The sequence below is a fragment of the Centrocercus urophasianus genome, unplaced genomic scaffold (genome assembly GCF_019232065.1).
Source record: "Centrocercus urophasianus isolate 14NV4802_14NV808 unplaced genomic scaffold, USGS_Curo_1.0 seq_18, whole genome shotgun sequence".
Classification (NCBI taxonomy): Eukaryota; Metazoa; Chordata; class Aves; order Galliformes; family Phasianidae; genus Centrocercus; species Centrocercus urophasianus.
The window spans coordinates 4,805,923-4,826,566 of record NW_024884733.1 but is presented as its reverse complement, the minus strand read 5'-3'; the positions used below and the strand labels follow the sequence as shown (position 1 = coordinate 4,826,566).

General features: G+C 52.5%; 2 protein-coding genes across 2 annotated transcripts in view; one reads left to right on the top strand and one right to left on the bottom strand.

Moving 5' to 3' along the window:
* Positions 1–315: 315 nt before the first annotated feature.
* RGSL1 (regulator of G protein signaling like 1) lies at positions 316–14,567 on the bottom strand. Its single transcript, XM_042819428.1, is given in 22 exon segments — positions 316–399; positions 817–872; positions 952–1,047; positions 2,561–2,673; positions 2,829–2,953; positions 3,566–3,704; positions 4,236–4,407; positions 5,761–5,890; positions 6,203–6,299; positions 6,642–6,759; positions 7,175–7,368; positions 7,615–7,723; positions 8,122–8,235; positions 8,743–8,974; positions 10,515–10,577; positions 11,044–11,984; positions 12,137–12,298; positions 12,427–12,531; positions 13,034–13,163; positions 13,555–13,629; positions 13,873–13,955; positions 14,555–14,567. Coding segments are annotated over 22 exon segments (3,351 nt in total).
* Positions 14,568–20,426: 5,859 nt separating this feature from the next.
* The window catches only part of GLUL (glutamate-ammonia ligase), a 6,547-nt gene continuing 6,329 nt past the window's right edge, over positions 20,427–20,644 (top strand). Inside the window, exon 1 of the mRNA XM_042819808.1 lies at positions 20,427–20,477. The gene's annotated coding sequence lies outside the window, so the exon portion shown is untranslated. The remainder of the gene's footprint in view (positions 20,478–20,644) is intronic.

Genomic DNA, 20,644 nt, shown 5'->3' with positions numbered 1-20,644 from the left:
AGCTTCCTGGTGGCTCAGCACAGTCATACTTCCTCGCCTTTCAAAAAGGAAAATGAAGGCATTTGGTAGGATTTGGTTAGTGCTTTGGAAATTTAGATGCACTGGGTATTTAAAAAGAAAAGAAGAAAAAAAAAAAGACCCAAATTCAGCATGAGCTGACTGATTGGAGAATGGGTATCTCCTTAGGTAGATACACCTGAGTGGCATGTCCCTGCAAGGTGCTACGTTAGCACAAGGCTGGAGGATGCTGTGAGTTGCTTTATTTTTCAGCCTTGTTGCAAATTAGGCACAGCCAATGCAGCATATCCTGGCTGCTCAGCTTCCTTGGAGCATGTCCCCATGGCTGTTGTGCTAGGATATCTCTTCTTCTGTTTCTTCTTCTTCCTCCTCCTCCTCATCCTGTGGGGAGGGGAGAAGAACTGCATCAGTGGCTGATGGTGGATGCATGGGTGAAAAGTACAAATGGGATGTGTTTAGAGCAGGGAGAAGTGCAGCCACTGCAGATCTTCTGAGTGTGTTACTGGGAAAGACTGCAGAGAGCTGGGGTCTGAAACAGCCCACCCAGAAGTAGCATCAGTCACTTCAATGACATGGATAGGCCAGTACCTGTGGTATAAAGTCAGGAAGAGCAGCAAAAGGAGATGTCTTGTGTCTCTGTGACACTGTTCTGGAGGCTGTGGGGCAAGCAGCATCCTGCACAGCTACCCAGCACCCCCACAGCTGGAGGAGACAGCCCTCCCAGCTGGCTGTCCCCCTGCTCCAGCTGCCTGTGCTGGTGGTGGAGCCTGAGGACGTGGCTGCCTTGCAACCACCTACCTGCTCTGAAGGCTCAGAAGTGGAGCTGCTGGATGACACCTCAGCACTTTCCGACCCTGTGGAAAACACAGATCCCATCGTAGTGTGTCAGGGAGCCCTAAATCTACACTCCCATCCTGGCAGCCTTTTGCTCACCCTCGTGCTTTTCCTCTAACTCCTTCTTCTTATGAGACCGGGGCAGCAGGACCTGGATACCACGCAGGAGCGAGAACAGAATGACGGCTTGATTGCCTGATGTGGGAGAAAAGAAGGAGCAGTAAGTGGGGAGGGAACAGCAAGACGTGTTGTCCCCTTCGGCTCCTTGAGAGCACGGGAGATGGAAGGGAAGCGGTGACATTGGGCTTGCACAAAGATATGAGTTCTGCGCACCTCCTCGTTTGCAGGGAGGAGGTGGCATGCCCTGCTCTACCTCGCAAGGAGGTGGCATTGGGAGAGCTGCGGACACGAGCCCCCGGGAGCATCACGGCGCCGAGCTCCGCGGAGCGAGGCTCGGCAGTGCCACAGTGACGCCTGGTGACAGCCTGCGAGATGGCCGCAACCACAGCCCGGCTGCTGAGCCCGCAGCTCTGACTCCTGCCTGTTTTTCCCCCCCTACCATCCCCGCATCTCCCAGCTGTGCCGAGCTGAGCCTCACAGCCTGACAGTGATGAATTAAAGGCAGCAGAACGCTGTGCTGCAAGACACCCACCCGGCCGTCAAAGCAAGATTAGGACGTGCCTATTTTGGTTTCCCCTTTAATAAAAAAATCAATTAGGCAATTTCTAAATGAATATTCAGGAGCTGGGTTGTCAGGTAGAGTGACAGCACATAGCAAAACTTTCTTTGTGGGTTTCTCTTTTTTTTTTTTTCCCCCCCCACAGTTTAGCATTGTTTAGTATATTGGAACAAAGTAAGAGATGAGGGGGAAAAAAAGATCTTTTCCCTAGAGATCATAGAATCCTTAAAGTTGGAAGGGACCTTTAAAAGCCATGCTGTCCAATTCCCCTGCAATGAACAGGGACATCACAGCTCCATCAGGTTGCCCAGGGCTTGATCCAGCCTCACCTTGACAGACTCCAGGGATGGGGCACCAACAACATCACCAGGTAACCTCTTCCAGTGCTTCACCACCCTCACAGCAAAAGTCTTTTCCTTGTATCTAACTTAAATCTGCCCTCTCTGAGCTTGAGATGTCCTGGTGAGTGCTCCCTCAGACCCTCATGAAACCTTTTCTCCATTCCAAACATTCTCAAAGCATCTTCTGTACAGAGCCAATAAGCCTGCTGCTTGCCTGCATGTTTCTGGGCAGTCTCTTCTCCTTCTACTCCCAGCTGACTTGTAACCTGGTTTAACAGCTCTTATAGGGGATGTATTTTTTTTGTTTTGTTTTGTTTTGTTTTTTTTAAGCAAACAGGGCTTATGCAACAGCTCTGTCCTCATGAACTCTCTGCACCCACTCCACTGTTCCCTAAAGAAATTTCTTAAAACCTCTCTGGGTAAATTTGGCTGAACTTGAGAGGAAGGAAGGGCTTTAAAGACATTGCATTTTCCAGCCCCATGTAGCTGAAGCTGTGTGTATTAGTGGGATGTGCCATGTGCACTGCATGGGAGGGGTTTGGCTCTTCTAGGGGGAGTCATCACTGAAGATCTGGGGATTTGGGGGGGTCCATAAACACCGTGGGATACCAAAAACCCAGGACTGGAGGCTTCTGTGCTGGAAGAATGAGAGTGTAAATGAGGAGTGGGGAACAGGCACTCATCTTACTTGGGCTGTAGATCTCAGATGATTCAGAACGGGCTTTTTTACTGGTCAACGAGGTTGGTTCCCTTTCCCTTGAGTAGACTCGGAAGCTCTTCATCACCTTCCAGTTGCAGAACCTGCATGAGGAACGCTAATGACAACAAACCTCCGAGCAGACATCTGCAGCTGAGATCCTGGGCAGTGTCATGTCTTCATTTACATCGTGCCAGAGGCTGGAAGCAGAGGCTGGCATCTGTGCAGCCTCGGCCACCCAGAGAGAAGGGCTTTGTACCTCTTCCAGAAGTGTATCAGGATGGGGAAAATGGCCACCTTGGCTCTATGGTAGAGGAGCCGGTTCAGTAGCCCCTTGGAAGACAAACTCCAAATTAAATCTCTCTCATCTTCAGAGATGTTCACCTGAGCACAGAAAGGAGCTTGTTTAACCAAAGCAGTTTGTAGCAGCCTGGTGAGCCCTAGAGACATGTCTCTCTCCCTAGCCCCACTGTGCATTTCAAGCTGTGCCTATGAAGTTACAATATTTCTGTCCTGGCTGACTGTCCTGGACATAAAGACTGGATTCCTCCTGGATTTCTGTGGAAAAATGCTTTCCAAACAGGAGATAAACAGAACCATTGCTACTGTAGGGGAAGAGGTAGGTGTGTGGGGAGGGCACGATAATGACATTGACTTCTGGAGACTGAAAGGACTGATTTGGCAGATTGCAGCACATATCCTGGTGCTTTAGCTCTGTCATCCTTCCTGCAGATAGGGGATTTCACCATCTCCATGCCTATATGCTTGTTCTTAGTGGCTACAGATCAAGTGCTAGCGTGGGCCTGGTGATAGATCAGTTCCCATGGAGCCCAGGGATGGTTCCCAAGCTCCAGAGTGCATTCTGAAGCTTCAGAGCATTCATGGAGCAGATCCACCCCTCTGTCTGGACTCTTTCTCCCTATATCTGCTCACAGCTGCCATGGTCTTGAGCAATGAACAGCCTACAGGCTTCCCGGGTGGGACCCATCATCTCACCCGCAGTTTGGGAGGAATATCAGAGCTCAGGAAGAGCTTGCTGATGATGGCAGCTTTCTTTTTGAGAAAGTCAACTTCATTTTTGGTGCACACGTTGAGGGCTGCCAATGCCTCAGCTGAATCAGCCAGCTTGGAAAACCTGCAAAAACATGTGTTTAGGTGGTACTCTGAGACAAGTGCCCTGATTTGTAGGCTAGGCAGGCATGGAATCACAGAATCCCAGAGCTGCTTGAGCTGGAAAGGATCCTTAAAGGCCATCTGATCCAACTGCCCTGCAGTGAACAGAGTCCTTTACAGCTCCATCAGGTGCTCAGAGCCCCAGACCTTGGTTGCCTGCAGGGATGGGGCACCTCTACTTCTCTGGGCAGTGGTCTTGTTTAGCTCAGTATTTATCAAAACAAAGGTCTGGGGGCTCTCCAGGGGCAAGTAGCCACAAGCAGATTAGATGCAGGCAGCTGTAGAATGAGACTTCGGTTGAGTTTCACACTGCACTGTGGTGTCCAGCAGCCTTGCTGAGGGGAGTTTTAGGATGGCAGCAAAGCCCTCAGTATGTGCAAAGCAACCCATGTACCATGCTTTATCCCTTACCAAGGGGTGCAGACTGCTCCCAGAATGGATTTGGGCCTGAGAAAAGGAGACTTGGAGGAACCTGAGCACTGGTGGAGCTTACTTGTTGATCTCCAGGTAAAAGTGGAGGTCATAAACGAGGAAGTTGACAGTGATGAGCTGGTTGTTAAACATCTGTCGTTTCACCAGCACCACGTCCTTGTCTCTTGGGGATCTGGCAGAGGATGCATGGGAACGCAAGGTGTTGTTGCTCTGCATCGAGGAGATGGGCAGGTCTGTGAGAGAGTAAGAGATGTGGTATCCTGCTTCTTATAGCATTGGTTTGGGGGCAGCTGAGCATCTGATGCTGAGCTATACCCCACTCTTTCACCTCCCTTGTGCTTCCCTTTCCTGCTTACATGTGATTTGTTGGGATTTTTCTACCTTAGAATCATAGAATGGCTTGGATTGGAAGGGATTCAAAACATCATGAAGTTCCAACCCCGTGCCACTGGTAGGGCCACCAACCCCCTGATCTAATACTGGACCATGTTGCCCAGGGCTCCATCCAACCTGGTCTTGAGCACCCCCAGCGATGGGGCAGGGATGGGTACCTTGGTAGACTACAGCCCCCAGGGAGTTCAGATGTTCAGATCCATCCAGTGTGTGCCATTTCCTTAGCTCAGTAACCTCTATCCATCCTCCTCTTTGCACCTATAGAGTGCTCGTGTTCCTTGTTTGCTTAGAAGCTGGCCACAGTATGTTAGATCAAAAGTCTGCCTGTCTGCTTAGCCATCACCATCTCTGACAGAGGCCATAAGTGGATAATTAAGGAGAAAGAAGTGTAAAATATGTTACTATTTCCATATAAAACATTCCCCAAATTCCAAATATTTTTGTTTCCAGGTCTTTCTCTAGGTAGGCTTGCTGCACATCCACCAATTCCAATGGATTTCTTCTCTACCAGCTTTTCCAGTGTCCTTTTGAACCAAATCCGCTCTGCATCCTCTGGCCCAGCACTTTGTAGGTAGGCTCCCTGTTATCTCATTCTATTTATTTTTGCCTTGTCTCACCTTAGCTTCATCTATTGCCTCCTGTTGTGTTTCTTTTTTTGTGGAAGGTGTGCAAATTGTTGCATTTATGTTGCTTGAGAGACATGCACCAGTATCACTGCATGCACTTAGCAGAAAAAGGAGGGACACTGGTGTCAGAAAACCAGATACTGTGTGAATGTGTATATATATGTCCATGTTGCCTCTGCACCTCATCTCCCAACCCCTTCACCGATGTGCTGATATCCCTGTGGCTTCTCTGTGCCAGTGTGCAGGGTCTGGAAGCACTGGGATTAGTGGCCAAGGCCAGCCTGACTGTTCACCTCCAGAACTTCTTGGCTAGAAGACACAAGCCCATTTTGTGCCTCATCTCTGCCCTCCTTTCAACCCTCTGCTCACTTGGTGCAGATTACTCAGGCAATATTTGGCATCCTAAAACACCTGCTTTGCCAGCAGGAAGGAAGAACTGCACCTCCAGCAGAGACTACTGAACATATAAGGATGGGAGAGGAGCCTCACAAGTTTCCTCCATTTACCTCTCCTAAACCTAGGATTGCCTTGGGCAGGTAAGAGAGGTGTTCAGGAGTCTAGCCATACTTTCCTCCTCATTTTCTAGTTCCTTCCAGAGAAAGTCCTCAAACTCCACACGGCACTTGTTGTTGCTCATCTCCCGATGGAACTTGCAGATGCTCCTGACAATGTTCTGAATGGCAAACCATGCCCACCGCTGCAGAGACAGGACAGTGCACATCAGTTGGTGGTACAGATATGGCGAGCCAGAGCTGGGAATGACCCAGCCATCATTTCTGGTGTTTCTGCATTCCCCTGGAGGCCACAGGTGATAGTGTGAATTGCTTGGCCACTTGCCACTATCTAGATCTGGACTCCAGATCCTGTGAGAACAAAACTTAAACTCTGCTTTTTGCAGTCCTCCAGTTCTAACCTCCCTCACCCCATTTCTCTGAGCACTGCTTAACACACAGCTTCTCCTCTTTCCTACACAACACCCACAGCAGGCCAGCAGAAGGTCTTTCCTTACCAGGTTGTCTGTCTTGAAGTTCCCCATCCTGTGCCGCAAACGAAGATTGGACTTGTGTGTTTCACTGGGGGGAAAGAGGTCCTGGTATTCTTTAAACCTGCCAGATGGGAGATCAGAGAGTATCAGGGACAGCCAGATGTGTGAGCAGGGGTTGGGTGGGTAGGATGGAGAGCAGCTAAGAGGGAGGGGTAGCCCTGTGGTTGGGGTCTCATAGGACTCCTATTTCTGGAGGAGGATGGAGAAAGGGATGGGAACTGGAACTCTCCCCTTGCATGGTTAAAGACATCAGCAGATACAGGGCTGGGGTGAGGGTCTAGCTGGGATATTGATGCATTGATAGATGGTTCACAGAGTAATACATTTGTAGCAGTTGTTGTCTGTCACCAAGGAAAGGATGTTTGTCTTTGAACCTAGGATCCCATCTAAGCCAAGTCCTCACCATTGTTTTTCCATTGCTTTCTGAACGAAGATCTGTGCTGTCATCAACATGAAGGGAGTGACTGTTTCAGCCTCGCTTATTTCCTTGATGATAGAAGAGCTGCACTCCAGCTGTTCCTCTGGAAGAGACATGCAGTTGCTGCCTGCCATGAGCAGCCACCTCAGCCCCTATAACAGCTCTTCCTACCCTCACATCAGCAAGTGGCATCCTGTCCCACCTCCACCTGCCTACACCATCAGCTGTTCACTGAATTTGATAGTCTCACCTCTTTTCCTTTCTCTACTGTGCTAATTGCATGCTTTGGGAGTGAAACTCTGATTCCAAGAACATCAGAGGTCTTGGTGAAGAAGTCCTACCAAAGAAGTAGACCACCTTCCTAGAAATTCAAGTGGCAGTGGAAGACCTCAGCAAACACTGGGCAAGGAAAGGAGAACTGGCAGGTCCCTGCAAGAGGATCTAAAATCTTCACCCACATCAAGGAAAAGAAGCCTTTGTCACAGCCTGTGTAAAGTACAGGGCTGGAGAGTGCCTACCAGCTGGTTTTTCACCATGGAAATAATTTTTGACAATGCTGTTAATGAGGAGGTTCTTTGTCCTGATGTTGGTCTCTGCAGCTAACTTCTCCACGGCCATCCAGAAGCGCAGTGGTTCAGCTGCACTGCGCTCCTCGAGGAACTGCTTGAAGTACTGCAGGTGGGCAGGGCTGTGCAGAACCTTCACAAAGTGCCTGCAGGGAGGAGACACCAGGAGACAACCAGAGCTGAGAGCAGGCAGGGATTTGCAATTTATATCCTGATGTGGGGCTGTCAGGAGTCTTGTTTGGAGTATCCCCAGGAGGGGGGAGTCCACGTGGACATTCACATGGCATCTCCGTGACAAAGCAAGGAGTTGTCACTGAAGGGAATCAGTGGGAAAATTCTGTTTCCTGAAAGTAGCTAAAGACAGCAAATCTTTGTACTGCAAGGTGCCAGACCTGGGTCTTCTCGTTGGCTTCTCTACTGCAACAGTGGTGTCCTTCTTGGCACTTGATTTGGTTTTTCTCCTAGGAGCAGCCCTCTTCTTTTCCTTCTCGGGCTCAGCAGCTGTGGGGACAGAATGGAGCTGGCCGCTTTCTTGAGTGACAATTATAGCCTGTCACAGCTGTTCTCAGGTCAGAGGACCCCAAAGAAGCCTGAGCTGCCTCCAGAACTGCCCTGCTGACTTCAACAGGATGAGCCTAGCTCAGGGGACATTGGGTACTGTAGAAGCCCTTCACCTCTGCATGGCTTCAACTCCTCAGCATCTGCTTCAGAGGAAACCTCCAGCTCCCACCCATTCCCAATCCTGGCTGGATTAACACCCGTAAACACGTGCCTTCCATGGGTGGTTGCACCTATATCTCCTTCTGGAGATGTTTCCCTGATGATGCTTCCTCCTGCTTGTCCTGAGGAATGCTGGCTGGGAGCCTGCCCTGCTTCTAGTCTGCTCTGGTTGGACTCACCAAGTGGTGGGCTTTTGGGAGACAAAACCTCCTTATCCTTGCTGCAGCTATCCACAGACAGCGATTCTTTCTGAACAGCCAACTCTTTTGATGTCATTTTCTGGTAGTCTGCATCTGATAGAGAAGAAAGAACAGATCCATCTCCTGCAGGCTCTGACTGTCCTCCAGAACTTACTGAGTACTATCTTCTCACTCTTTGCCTTTCCTTTCCCCTTCTCTATTCTCTTCCTGTGATCCACCCACGATGCTACATTTTCAAGACCTTAAGATCCCCAAGTGGTCAAGGTGTGGCAGTGGGATGACAATGACCATCCCTGCCTTTGCATTTCAATCTCTTTGCTACAGCCTAGTGACCCAAGCCAGTGCAGGGACAAGCAATTTGGTGCCTCCAGTACTGAGAAGGGCAAATTTGATCTAAAGCTCACTGCTAAAACTTGGATTATGGCTTGTGGCTTGCATATATCTTGTCTCAACCCACCCAGTGACACTGTCAGCAATAAAACAAGATACTGCTAAGCCAAAACCTGCATGTTGGTGGCTTGGTCACTACAGACACACAAAATATGCTGCATCAGCATGAGCCAACCTGAATACCAGCAGAAATTCAGAGCCTTCTCTTACCAGTTTTGCTCACAAGAGGCTCCACCTCTGCCTGGAGCACACCCCTTTTCTGGAGGTCTTGAGTGCCAAAGGATTGCCAGTGCTCAGGAGAGAGGCCTTCCAAGTTCCTTGTGTCGTACAAGGCCTGGCTCAGCTTCAAGGACTCATTTATCCGCTCAGACACGAGGAAATACTTGTCTTTCCCAAGACCATGTCCTTGTACCTTGGGCACTGGGACATCACTCTGTGAAGACTGACAAGAAGAGCAGAGGGTGATGGCACAGAGCATCCTATTACACCCCACTCGAGGAACTGCTCCTGCAGTGCAGCCAGCAAGCTAGCTGCACATTTTTGCGCTTACAAACCTATCCAAATTAAACCTCTGGAAGAAACCTGAGCACAGAGCTCAGCATAAGACTTGGACCTGTCCATACTTTTCCTAAAGCTGGCTCACGTCTGCCTGCAGCTGCATCCAAACAGTGGCTCATCAGCCAAGGGCAGGTGCTTTCCTGAAGAGGTCACCATCCATCCAGGAGGACTGAAAACAGCCACGAAGGTGTCATGGACAGACAGGTGAGCTCACGTTTTCTTTTCTGCTGTCCCTGGTGCAGCTCTGGCTAATGTCCCAGGAGTGCCACCCACTGTCCCCACGGAGACCCTCATGCAGGTTTTGGCTGTTCAACACCAGCGAGCAGGGACAGAGAGGCTGTCTGCAAACTGAGCTGCATGCTGCTGAGAGCAAGCACCAAAAATAGCCCTGCTAAGCTCCAAGCAGCTCCTCTGACATTGGTGCAGAGAGAGCCCCCAATGAGTTTGGCTTAGGGGATGGTGCCTGCGGAGAGCATGGCCCCGACACCTGCCCAAGTGCTAATTGCACTCCCAGACCAAGCATTTGCTCTGAGTGGTAATTTCCTTGACAAGGGATGCTTAGAAACATGGGCAGCTAATTAACTTACAACCAAAAGCATTTAATGAGCAGAGCCAGGAGCTGACAGCTGCCAACTGACTGCTCCATAAGAGCTCGGCTCTCACAGGCTGCAATGCTAGGGCTTTGGGGCACTGCCCTTGCCAGCCTCTCCTAACCATTTCTGGGACCAGCTGCTGATTTTTTACATTGCTATTCCAAGAAAATCCTAATGGTCAGCCTGAAGACATGAGCTGCGGTGAGCAAAAATTCCTGTGTGGGTTGTGCAAGGGACCCAAACACTCAGGATGTTCTGAGGTTTCTGTTTGCGAGGAGGCTTCCTGGAGTTAGGATAGCATTCAGGGCACTGAGAAGTATGATGCATTAGTGGGATATCTGCTGCCGGAAGGATGGTTTGCTTTTGTAACTCTTACTTAAATCACTGCTTTACACAGTGGGGAAAAAGGAAAAAAAAGAAAAACACTTGGAAAACTTGAGTGCAGTTGAATCAGAGGCCAAAATGCTGTACATCCTCCTCCCCCAGCATGCTAGCCGTAAGTTTGTGCTGGGACAAGGATGTATGCATGTGTAGCTGCCCATGAGTCAGATTAAAAGCACTATTTGGTCCAGGCAGGGAAAAAGGGGGAGAATTAATTCCCAGAAGTGGTTTGCTCAGCATGCTGCCTGCTGCTGGCTTTGCATGCACCTCCCCTGCATTTAGATCTCTCCATTTCTGGGATGGGTAATGGCCCAGGGGCTGACCTGTGGGATGCTGGATCACTGCAGCTAGTGCTGAGCTTCCCTCCCTCCCTATCCCCCTGCTTCTCCCATCTACACTGCTACCTGCAAACCCCTTGAAGATGCCCACAGCCCTGTGCATCCCCTTTACCATGAACTGGAGGAACGTCTCATCATCATGAGCCAGAAATTTCTCATAGTAGGTGCAGAGGACCTGAAGAGGAGACAAGGTAGGGTGTTCTCAGCTGTTCTCATGTGTCCCACCAGCAGCCAGCACCCTTGCTGTACCCCAAGGTCGCAATGACAGTGTTGAGACATCCAAGGGCAGCTTTGCTGTGGGCTGTACACAGTGTGCTTCAGTCATGTTGTGCTGGAAGCAGTGACTCAGATGTGAAAGGATGGCTGCCATCCTTTGAGCACCATCTGACAGCTGTGGCCACCAGCTGCTCGGTGGCTGCTCATCTCTGCTCCTCAGCCCAGCAGACCCATGGGGATGCTTCTCTCTGCCAGTCTGCTGCATCTAGGTCACTGATTCCAGTCCAAGCTGACTTGTGACCATAAGTTTTGCCCTCCCTGTTCTCTGTTCATCTTCTAAATATCTCTATTAAACCTACCCTTGCACCAGGCTGGGGTGTGTAGGCACAGCTGTACCCCACAGTCTGACCACTGCCAATCTCTACCTTACAAATCTCTTTTTGAGTCCTGAATATCCAGGGGGTGAATTCTGCAGAAGCCAGATGGTCCCGCAGGCCCTGAAGGATCCTCGTCTCCACGGGAAGCTGCTGTATGGTGTTCTCCACCAGATAGGACTCGCAGATCCTCTTCGTGAGGAAACGGCGCAGGAAGAAGTTATTTTCTCTGCTGTGGTCCAGCACCACTGGTAGGAATTCCTCCAGGTCGTGCCATAGGTCCAGGAGACGAGCCTCAGCAGTGTGGTCCTGGCAGATCAAGAAGGTCCTGAAGGGCCGTCCTGCATAGCTGTCAGCACTGAGAGCCCAGGGGAGGTAACGTAAGGTCTTGGCTGGCCTTGTGGGGGATGGCATCTTGGCCAGGGGTGTAGAGGAACGTAGGCTGGAGAGGACCTTCTCTTCACATAGGTTTTCCAGGTGGAGGACCTGTTTTTCTCTGGGCCTAGGTCTTTTTGCTCCTCCTCGATTTCCAATGGCAGTATTTGCAGTGCGCTCTGGCTGCGGACGAATCCGTCCCGAACCACCTTTACACTGTTGCAATCTCTTTGTGCTCCCAGCTGGCTCTGTCTGCCTTTCTGGTTGCATCTTCATTTCTTGGCTGTCTCTTCCCTCCTTGATAAGAGCCCAGATCTTTTCTTTGGCCTCCCTGCTGCAGTAGGGCTCTGGTGAATCCTGGCTCCTACTAATTCTCATTGGGGAAAGGCCATCTGAAATGCCCGAGGACTCCTGCAAGTGACCCTGTGCCAACCGCTCCTGATATTCCTGCAGCAGAGGCCAGCAGGATTTTTCCTCCTCCATGCTCATCTTGCACTGAATGAAGAATTTAGGGAGCCAGTAACTCTGAAGGATAAACAGGGCCTGCTGCTGCATTTTGCTCAGGATCTCCCTCCGGGTGCCTACAGACCCAACGTTTGTGACTGTCTGCGATGAGCCTGAAATGGATGCAGGGAGTGATGATGTGAAGATGGCTCCAAGCAGACCTGCTGCTGCCACGGGGGATCCCCAGCCAAGCAAAGGCACTGCTGGCATCCCATCTGTTCCTGGGAGCAGCCAGGAACAGGCCAGCAGCTCCCATCCCACTTACGGGCAGTGGTGCCACAGAGGGTAAGGATGCTGGAGCCTTCACGCAGGTGGGTGACCTTCAGCCTTTGGATCAAAGACAGATAGAGGTCCTTCTGCATTGCATCTGACTCATCAAGCCCCAGCAGCCTCTCAGTGATAAGCCAGAAGTCTGTCAGTTCCTCCCCTTTGAATCAGACAAGAGAACAATGTGATGGAGGTGGTATTAAAAGCCTTGCTGGGGAGCAAAGCAGCCTGTGATTAAAAGAAAAAGCTGTGAAGATGTGGAGGGGCTGCGGAGCACACCATGCCCACCTGCCATTCCTTGGGTGAAGGCTCGGAAGCGCCACATGCCCTGGCTCCCACTGATGCATTTCTCCAGCAGCCACTGGTCCGCGCTCTGCCAGTTCAGCAATCTTGCTGTTGGAGAGAGAGCAAGGCACGGCATCGGGGCACAAGCCTTGATAAATGCCTTATTTTTCCAAAATAAAGACCTGCATCCCAGCTGCTAGAACTTTCTTTCCAGCAGCCAACCCTTGCGCTGATTCGCAGATGGGCAAAACAACAGGCTGGAATGAAGGGGGTTGTATGGGGGCAATCTGCACAGTCCAGATTTGCTGCCCTTGAGACAGACCAGGGTGTAAGGTAAGGGTGTGTTTTGTGCGTTTGCAGGGCATATTAATGGCACTAAGGGGCACGGCTTAATGATGGGGCTCCTTAGGTCAGGTTGATGGTTGGACTTGATTGCCTTCAAAGTATTTTTCAGCCTGGACGATTTTATGATTTTTATGAGTTTCCCAGCATAGGGTGCACAGTGCAGAGCAAGAGCCCAAAACCAGAGTGTGCAGTGCCTTTTTAACCCAGTGCTATGCTCAGCAGGCACCAGGCAAGAGGAAGCCCTGCTAGTGCAGCAATGACTCACCTGCTTCCTCCGAGCGAATGAAACCCAGGAGCTTCTGGCAGAGGACGAGGAGGAGGCACAGGCTGGATTTGCAGAAGTGAGGCAGCCGGTGTTTTCCCAGCCAGGCCAACAGAGCTGAGGGACTGGGATCCTGCATTGCACCCCACACCCAAGCAGAGGATGAGGCAGTGAGCGAGGAGCTGGCTCTTGCACGGGGATTAGGGTGAGTAATGGGCCCATGCTAGGGGGGTTGCTGGAGAATGGCGTGAGCCATCCCCATGTGCAGGAAGAAGGGGGGATGCTCGTGCTGCCTGTGTTCCTACTATCTCTCCTCCCCACTTGCCTCCTTTCCCAGAGCCCCAATTTCCCGTGGTTTCTGCTCCACCCATGACTTAAAGGCAAAATGAAACCTGGGTTTGAAATCACACCCCTGGCTGCATGAACATGGAGGAGAGAGCAGCCTCAGAAATGAGGAACCGACTCCGTCCCTGCCCAGTGCCCTTCCTCCCCTTTCTTTGTTCTCACAAGGGATGTTTTCTCACCAGGTGGCTCGGTAGCTCTGGCCAGAGGTCCCATTGCCCCGTGCTGCTCCTATAAATGGGTGTCTGGCCAAAAACCTGCAGTGAAAGGAATGGGGAGATCTTGATGTGATGGAAGGTGGTGGGGGAGCCCAGAGCCTGGCTGTCCTAGTTAGTTCCCACTACAGAGAAGGCACCATCTTCTGTCAGACCTCACTACCTCCTCCATGCCGAGGTCCTCAGCTTTCCCTGCCCTGACAGCCCAAGTACAATATAGTCCCAAGTTTTTTTCTGATGTGGAACCCAAAAGATCCTGGGCTTTGTGGTGAGGAGCAGACTTACAGGAAGGCTCAGAAACGTGTTGAAGAAGTCAACAAAAACTTCATCTCTCAGCAGCAGCTCTATGTCCGTGGAGTCTATGATTGCTGCAGGGGAGAAGAGAAAGTTACCTGGGCTTTGTGTTGTTGAAAGAGGGATTGTAAAGTGAAAGAGAAGTGGGAGCAGTCAGGACAGAACAGAGCTAAGAAAAACGTGATCTTAGTTGGGGTTTGGTGCACTGAGGTCCTACTGCACCTATGTGCTGTGGGCTGCTGACACAGGGTGTTTGGAAAGCATGTGGTTCAGTTGCACATAGGACTTGGGAAGTTTGAATGGCCACTTTCTAAATATCGAGGGTTTGTGGAGGTTGAGTACAAATGCTGCAGCATTTCCTTTGAATTATCAGGCATCATCAGGCAGGTTGTGTCTTTGGGTAGAGCAGCAGTGACTGCAGACATCCACTCCAACCACCCAGGACCTGAAGGCAGTGTGTCGGTGTTGGAGTAAAATCCAAAATCTGTCCCTTGAATTTGTGCTTGGTTCTGAAAGACCTGGAGTGGACTGGCAGCACCTGCTGATGTTGGATGCCCTTGGAAATGCCCACCAGCACAAAGGCATGCTGTGTCACAGGAAGGACCAGGTTTATAAAGCCTAATGCTGCTTTTCCTCTTCAGAGTGTGCTTTGCTCCAGCCAAAGTTCACTCACTGGTGGCCATCATGTTGCTGTGTCCTGAGGATGTGTTCTAGATCACCGTGCTGCTTGTGACACACTTGTCCCAGCCCTGATCTGCACGGACATGGAGGGCTCTTGGGGACTGCTGTGCTCTCCATGCTTTCCTGAAATGAAGACCTTCCCATCTCCCCACTAGGGGCAGCTTCTTGCCTTCAAACCAGGCTTTTGTTAGTACCTTGGTGCCATGTTGTCAGGGCTTTTGATGTCTCATGGGAGACTCCGCTATGGTTTCCCTCAACAGAGCAACCCTTGGCTCCCAGTTGGGACTGATTCCCACCATTGGAGACCTCCTGGAAAGAGGAGGAAAGAAATGCCAAATGAAATGCAGCCTGGGTTGGAAGTAGCAGGTGGTGGTGGGGAGACCCTGACAGCTCCAGCATCACGTTAACTGAGCAGGAGAGCAGAGAAAGGCTGGTTTTAGCTGCGTTGGGGCCACCGGTGCCCCAGCCCAAGTTGCCTGCAGCAGGTCTGAGCTTCTTTTGGTGGGGACCAGCCGTGGAATCCTGGTGCCCTCGGGAAAGAGAAGCGGGTCGAGCCATCTCTCTGGAGCCGGTCCCCAGCAGCGACGTCACCTCACCAGATGGCGCTGTCAAACCAGCAATGCGACGCTGTCCCCAGCACAGGGATGGCTCCTTGCTGCTCCTGTCCCCTGCATGATGAGTAGGGAGGCACCGCTGGTTTTACGGCTAGGCAGTGATGTGTTGAAAAGGTTAATGGTGTGGGGGCATCGACACACTCTGTCACCCTGAGCGTTTATTTGCAGATTGCCAGAGCTGTCCCTCCACAAACGTGTGCACTGGGAGGGATGCTGGCTTTGGGATAGGGTTGAGCACAGCCCCGTGGGCAGCCACCATCCCCTTCCTCTGGTCGGGGAGCACACCAGGGCTGGGGGGACAGCAGCCCTGAAGTCAGCCCGCCCAAATGATGCAGGGAAGGCTGAGCTGTGAGCAACTTTGCTCATTCCAGGTGCCAGTTGGTCTGCAAACAAGCGTGCAGTGAGATCCTCAGAGCTCTGCTCGTGTCAGCACGGCTCCGGGCTGACCTCAGCAGGGCCGAGCCAGCCCTGCCGGGAGAGGATCAAGGCTGCGAGCTGGAACAGATCGGCACGGTTACCATGGAAAAGCACGGGATCGTTTCCATAAAGCCTTTGCCCGAGGTGAGGCGGTGTTTCGGCAGGAAGGAGCTCCGCTCAGCACAGCTGGTTGGTGCACAGCTGCCCATCCGCCTGGCGAAGTTTGCAGTGAGATCCTTTGTGAAGGTGCCTTGCAAAAGATTACATAGGCTGAGATTGAGCAGACCTGCCAGATTTGAAAGGGTAGGAGAGGGCTCACAGAGGGATTTGGGGTGGCCACACTCTTTGCTCAAAGATATGGGCAAGGTTGCAACACCAACTGCGTCAGTATTGCTCCTGAGAGCAGCCCACCCTCAGCAGACCTGAGGCCGCCTCTGCCCCCTGGCAGCCCCACACACGGTGTTGGCAGAGGGGATGTGCCTGGGGCTCAAGGCTCAGGTTCTTGCCCCACTGCAACACCAAAGTCCAAGGCCGTGTGGCTGCAGGGTCGCCAGGACCTGGATGCCTGCAGTACCCACGTGGGCTCACAGCCTCCCAGATCCACCTACCCTACAGAAGCAGCGGGGCAACCACACACATCTCTGCTGTGCTTTTGGTGGCACGCATCACTGCGGTGCCCAGGCTTCACAAGCCTGACATGAGTATTCTATGCATGGATACTACTGGATTTTTTTTCCTCATGCACCCTCAGGTTCTGATATGAATAGTTTAGGATACTTCGAAGACCACATCAGCAATGGTGGGACCCTTCTGGGCTTGTAGCATCCCACAGTTAATTATACGAAGTCTTGGGTGCGGCAGTTCAGCCTTAGCCTTGAATATATTAGCCTATTTTTTCTAATGCAATTTTCACGCTCACTCTCCTGGGTGCTTAAGACTTGTTTGCTCAACGAGGACATCTCTGGTGTTTCCTGATGTTAATTAGAAGTATTTCTGAGCCTACTGCCATCTGTCTGGGGTTTCTTTGCTTGGGATTTGCCATGGACACACTGCCCCTGTAGCAAGCTTTGCATTTCCTTGCTCCCTCTCCAGTAGCATCACCCGTAATCCTGCTATGTCCAAGTGGAGCACAGCTGGGGCTGGGGGATGTGATCCAGCCGTAAGGAAGGCATGCAGGCAGCATTGCAGCAACTCGCACAGTGTGCAGTGTCAGGCCTCGATCCTGCCACTGAATGCACTCAGGAGAATTTCCACCTCCTTAATAAAGCTGTAATGTGTATTAGGCTGAGATTAATCTGCCAGCCATGGTTAATGTGTTCCTGACCTAGTAGGGAGCATGCTTAGCAGCATGAACCGTGCTAATAAAATAAATAAATAAATAAATAAATAAAAAGAAAAAGAAGAAAGCAAGCAAAGGAAAAAAAAAATTGCCAATGCACACTGTGACCAATTTCCAACTGCAAGGGAAAGGCATGCGCTGAGCACTCCCTGGGATATTCTCCACCCTTGAACAGAGCAAGCAGAGCCAAGCAATCTCTGGGTCTCAAATCCCCCGCCCTGCCTGCCTGGTTCTCATCATCCAGCTTCCCCCAGCCACGCTTGAAGGAAGAGCACGTGCTTCACAGCGGTGTCTCTGCTTGCTGCAGAGCAGCCAGGTGGGTGCCGGGCTCGCGATGCCGAGCGTGTCGCTCCGTGCAAAAGCGAAGAGGTGGGCTGGTGGGGGATGTGGAAGGGGAGGGACTTTCTTTTTCATATGTGCCTCTGCACTTTTTTATTAATTTGCTTTTCTACGCCGCCGTTCTGTGCAGCTCAGGTCATCGCCGGCTTTGCTCTGCCTTTGCGAGCCCTCCGGTCACCACCCCACAGCCACCCTTGACCCTGGCAGCACCTTCAAAGGCAGCATGCTGCGGAGCCTGCAATGTTTGCTCGCTTATCAGCTGGGCAGCCTCCCACTGTGCTCCTGGGGACACCGCTTGGCCACTGCTGCCCGCGCAAGGTCAGTCCCCTGGCGCCGTGCTGAGCTCCCTGTCCTCATTGGGTGACTACCGTTTGAGGGCAGAGTGGTAATTAATTAATTAAACAGCAGCTCATCTCGCTAAGGCCTTGGGTTTGCTAACCCATGGGTAAAGGGCTTTGGCCCTGTGAGCCCCTCTGGGGGTGATGCAGTAGTGGCCGCGTGTGAGCAGGTCCCACCTGGCTGTGCTGGTGGAGGTGGCACGTAGTCAGACACCAAGTTCTCCTCCCTTGGCTGCATTTCAGTTGTGCCCTGTGTGGCACCACAGTGAGCAGCGGTTTCACAGACTGGTTTGAAAGTGATACAGCTGAAATGGGAATGCCTTGGCTGGTGGGCACAGGGGGAGATGCTCTTCTCACCTTCCTCCCAGCTGTGTCGGAGGCTGGGCCTCTTCCTAGGATCTAATCCATCACAGCACAATAGACCATTCCTACTCTTTGTGTGATGCTTATATTTTAAGAAAAGAAATGGTGAAGTGCTGGTAGAGCTGCCCAGAGCTGTGGGTGCCCCAGGCCGTGGATGGGACCTGGCAGCCTGAGCTGGGGGGCAGCCAGCCCAGGGCAGGGCTGAGTCTGGATTATCTTGGAAGTCCCTTTTAACACAACCATTCTGTGGACTTATACAGTCATTTATTTGGATTTAGTGCAGGTGAAAGGCAATTTTACCCGTGCTTAGCACATCAGGTCTGCACTCGAGCATCGCAATCCCCCAGCTTCTGATGGAGAGGTTTGTGCCGAGTTTGCACTACTGCTCCGAAGGCAGCAGAGCTCGGCGTCACCCAGCCCCGGATCAACACGTTGTGTTCCGCGGGTTCGTGGCTTTGAAAGCTGAATTAAAGCCAAATCTGGGAGGTGTCACCTCTCGGCACCACGCCTGTCCGGCGCCCCGCCGGCCTCGTTGGCTGCGGCGAGGAGGGGTCACAAGGCTGAGCTTCCTCAAAAGACCAGCAGGCGGTGGGGAGGAGGAGGAGGCAGGAGATAAACAGGCGGCAGGAGCCCTGCGGGAGGCACGGGCCGTTCTGCCCGGCCGCCTTCCCGGGAGAGGGCGCTGGGAGCCTCCGCCGCTTCTCGGCTGCCTCGTAAACATGTTGTGCTGCAGGAGCTGGGCTGTGCCAACGCCGGGGGCTGCTGGCCGTGGGTGCCCCGGGCTAGCTGGCAGGCAGCTGGGCTGGCCACCGCTTCTGAGAAAGTCGTAGGTAGCACATTTCTAGGAAACGGGAGCTGTCGGTGTCCCGATTAAACAAACCATTTAGGTAAACCCAGGGCACAGCGTTAGGTTTCCAGAGGCAGCACTGCTTTGTGGGGGCTGTTTTGCTGCTGGGTCTCCCTAAGCGCCAGCACCCCTTCCTTTGCTTTCAGCTGACCCACTCTGGGTGACCGCAGCTGAACTATGGCTTTGGGTTTTGCTGTGGAGGGAAAACGTGGGTGCCAAATGGGGAAATGGAACAAGATCCAGGCAGGGAAGGAGGCAGCCAAGGTGAGAAAGTATTGAGGCACCCAGCTGTGCCCTGCTTGGGGATGCAGCAGGGACACCTCATCCCCCTCCTAGAGCTGAGAGTGTCAGTGCCTGCTTGTCACCCCCAAAAGGATTCTGTGTGCTGATCCCTTCTGTATTGAAATCTTTGCTTTACACACGAGGTGCAAGAATTTGGATATTGGAGGAAGGTAGCAAGGTGCAGGCTGCTGGGAGGTAAGCACTTTGCTTTGAGGCTCTGATTTGCCTAAACTATGCAAGGAGCTGAAAAGCACTTGAATTACACCTCCATCCTGGTGAGCCCTGAGGGATTAACTTGCACTTGTGGCTGCTCTAATGTGGTGGCAAAGAATGAGCCAGGTTGTCCCACAGGCAGGGTGGGGACCTGGCTCTCAGATGGGCCATAAATCAAGACAAACCCTTAGCCAGCAGTTAGTCCTCTGGGCTGAGGATCCGGCTCTCCAGGGCCACTGTGTCCCCAGCCTCCAACTGAGCAGAGGTTGTGCTTTGGATGGCTGTGATGGCACAGAGGGTCAGGCTTCTCGAGGAGTGGCCATATGGGTGCCAGCGTTGGGTAGCTCCTGTCACCCCGAGGCAGACGTGAGCTTGTCCTGGCACTTAGGTGCTGGGAGTGGATGTGTGTGGAGCAAGCACTGGCTCTGCCCCTTGGGTCTAAGCTGGAGGGCCGACCAGGAGCAGGGATGAGAGAGGAAGCAAAGCACTCAGGGTGGAAAAAGATCGGGCAGTCAACGGGTGCTCCCAGCCTCATGAGGGCTGGGGAATGTCTCTTCCCTCAGGTCACCGTGCCCTGCAGTGAGGGTCTGGACTGTGAATCCGTGCTGAAAGGGTGCAACACAGCAGCACCAGCCCTCAAACACAGACTCCAACACGAGGCATGCTCGTGGGGGGCTCCCATTGGGCTCCCATTCCTTTTCCCCCTTCCCTGCTTGTCCTGTTTACCCAGGGCGACTCATTTCCATGCCTGCGAGTTATGCAAAGGCAGCTGCTAATGTAAACGCCGCAGAAAGCCCTGGATTCGCTCCCACTGCTACTTTCCGAGAAGAGGGGGATATGTTTTCGGGGGCTGGAGCGGCGGAACGGCAAAAGGGAAGGAAAAACAACCCCCCCTCCTTCTGCCATTCCCCTAAACGGGACAGACGAAATATCGCAGAGCAGCTCAGCGGGGCGCTCGGCTTGTTTTTCCCCCTGCCCCGATTCCCTTGCCAGCTCCCTCCTCCTCGCAGCCCCATCCCCGGCCCCGGCCTGCCCCCGGCCCGCTTCCCGCTGCCCAATCAGTGCGGCGGGGCCGGCGCTCCGGCTCCATAAAGCGGCAGCGGGCGCGGCCCCCGGGAGCCGAGCGTGGGAGCCCCGCGCCGAGCCCCTGCAGCCCTGCCCAGGTAACAGCACGGCTATGGGGGAGGGAAGCGGGGGGGTCCGCAGGGCTCAGCGGCGGGGTTGTCCCAGCAGATTCCCCCAGGGGAAGATTCCTCTTAGCCCTCGGGACGGGGGGTGGGGAGGAAAGAGGATAAGGGGCGGCTCTTGTTTTGTCTTGAAAACAAGCTGT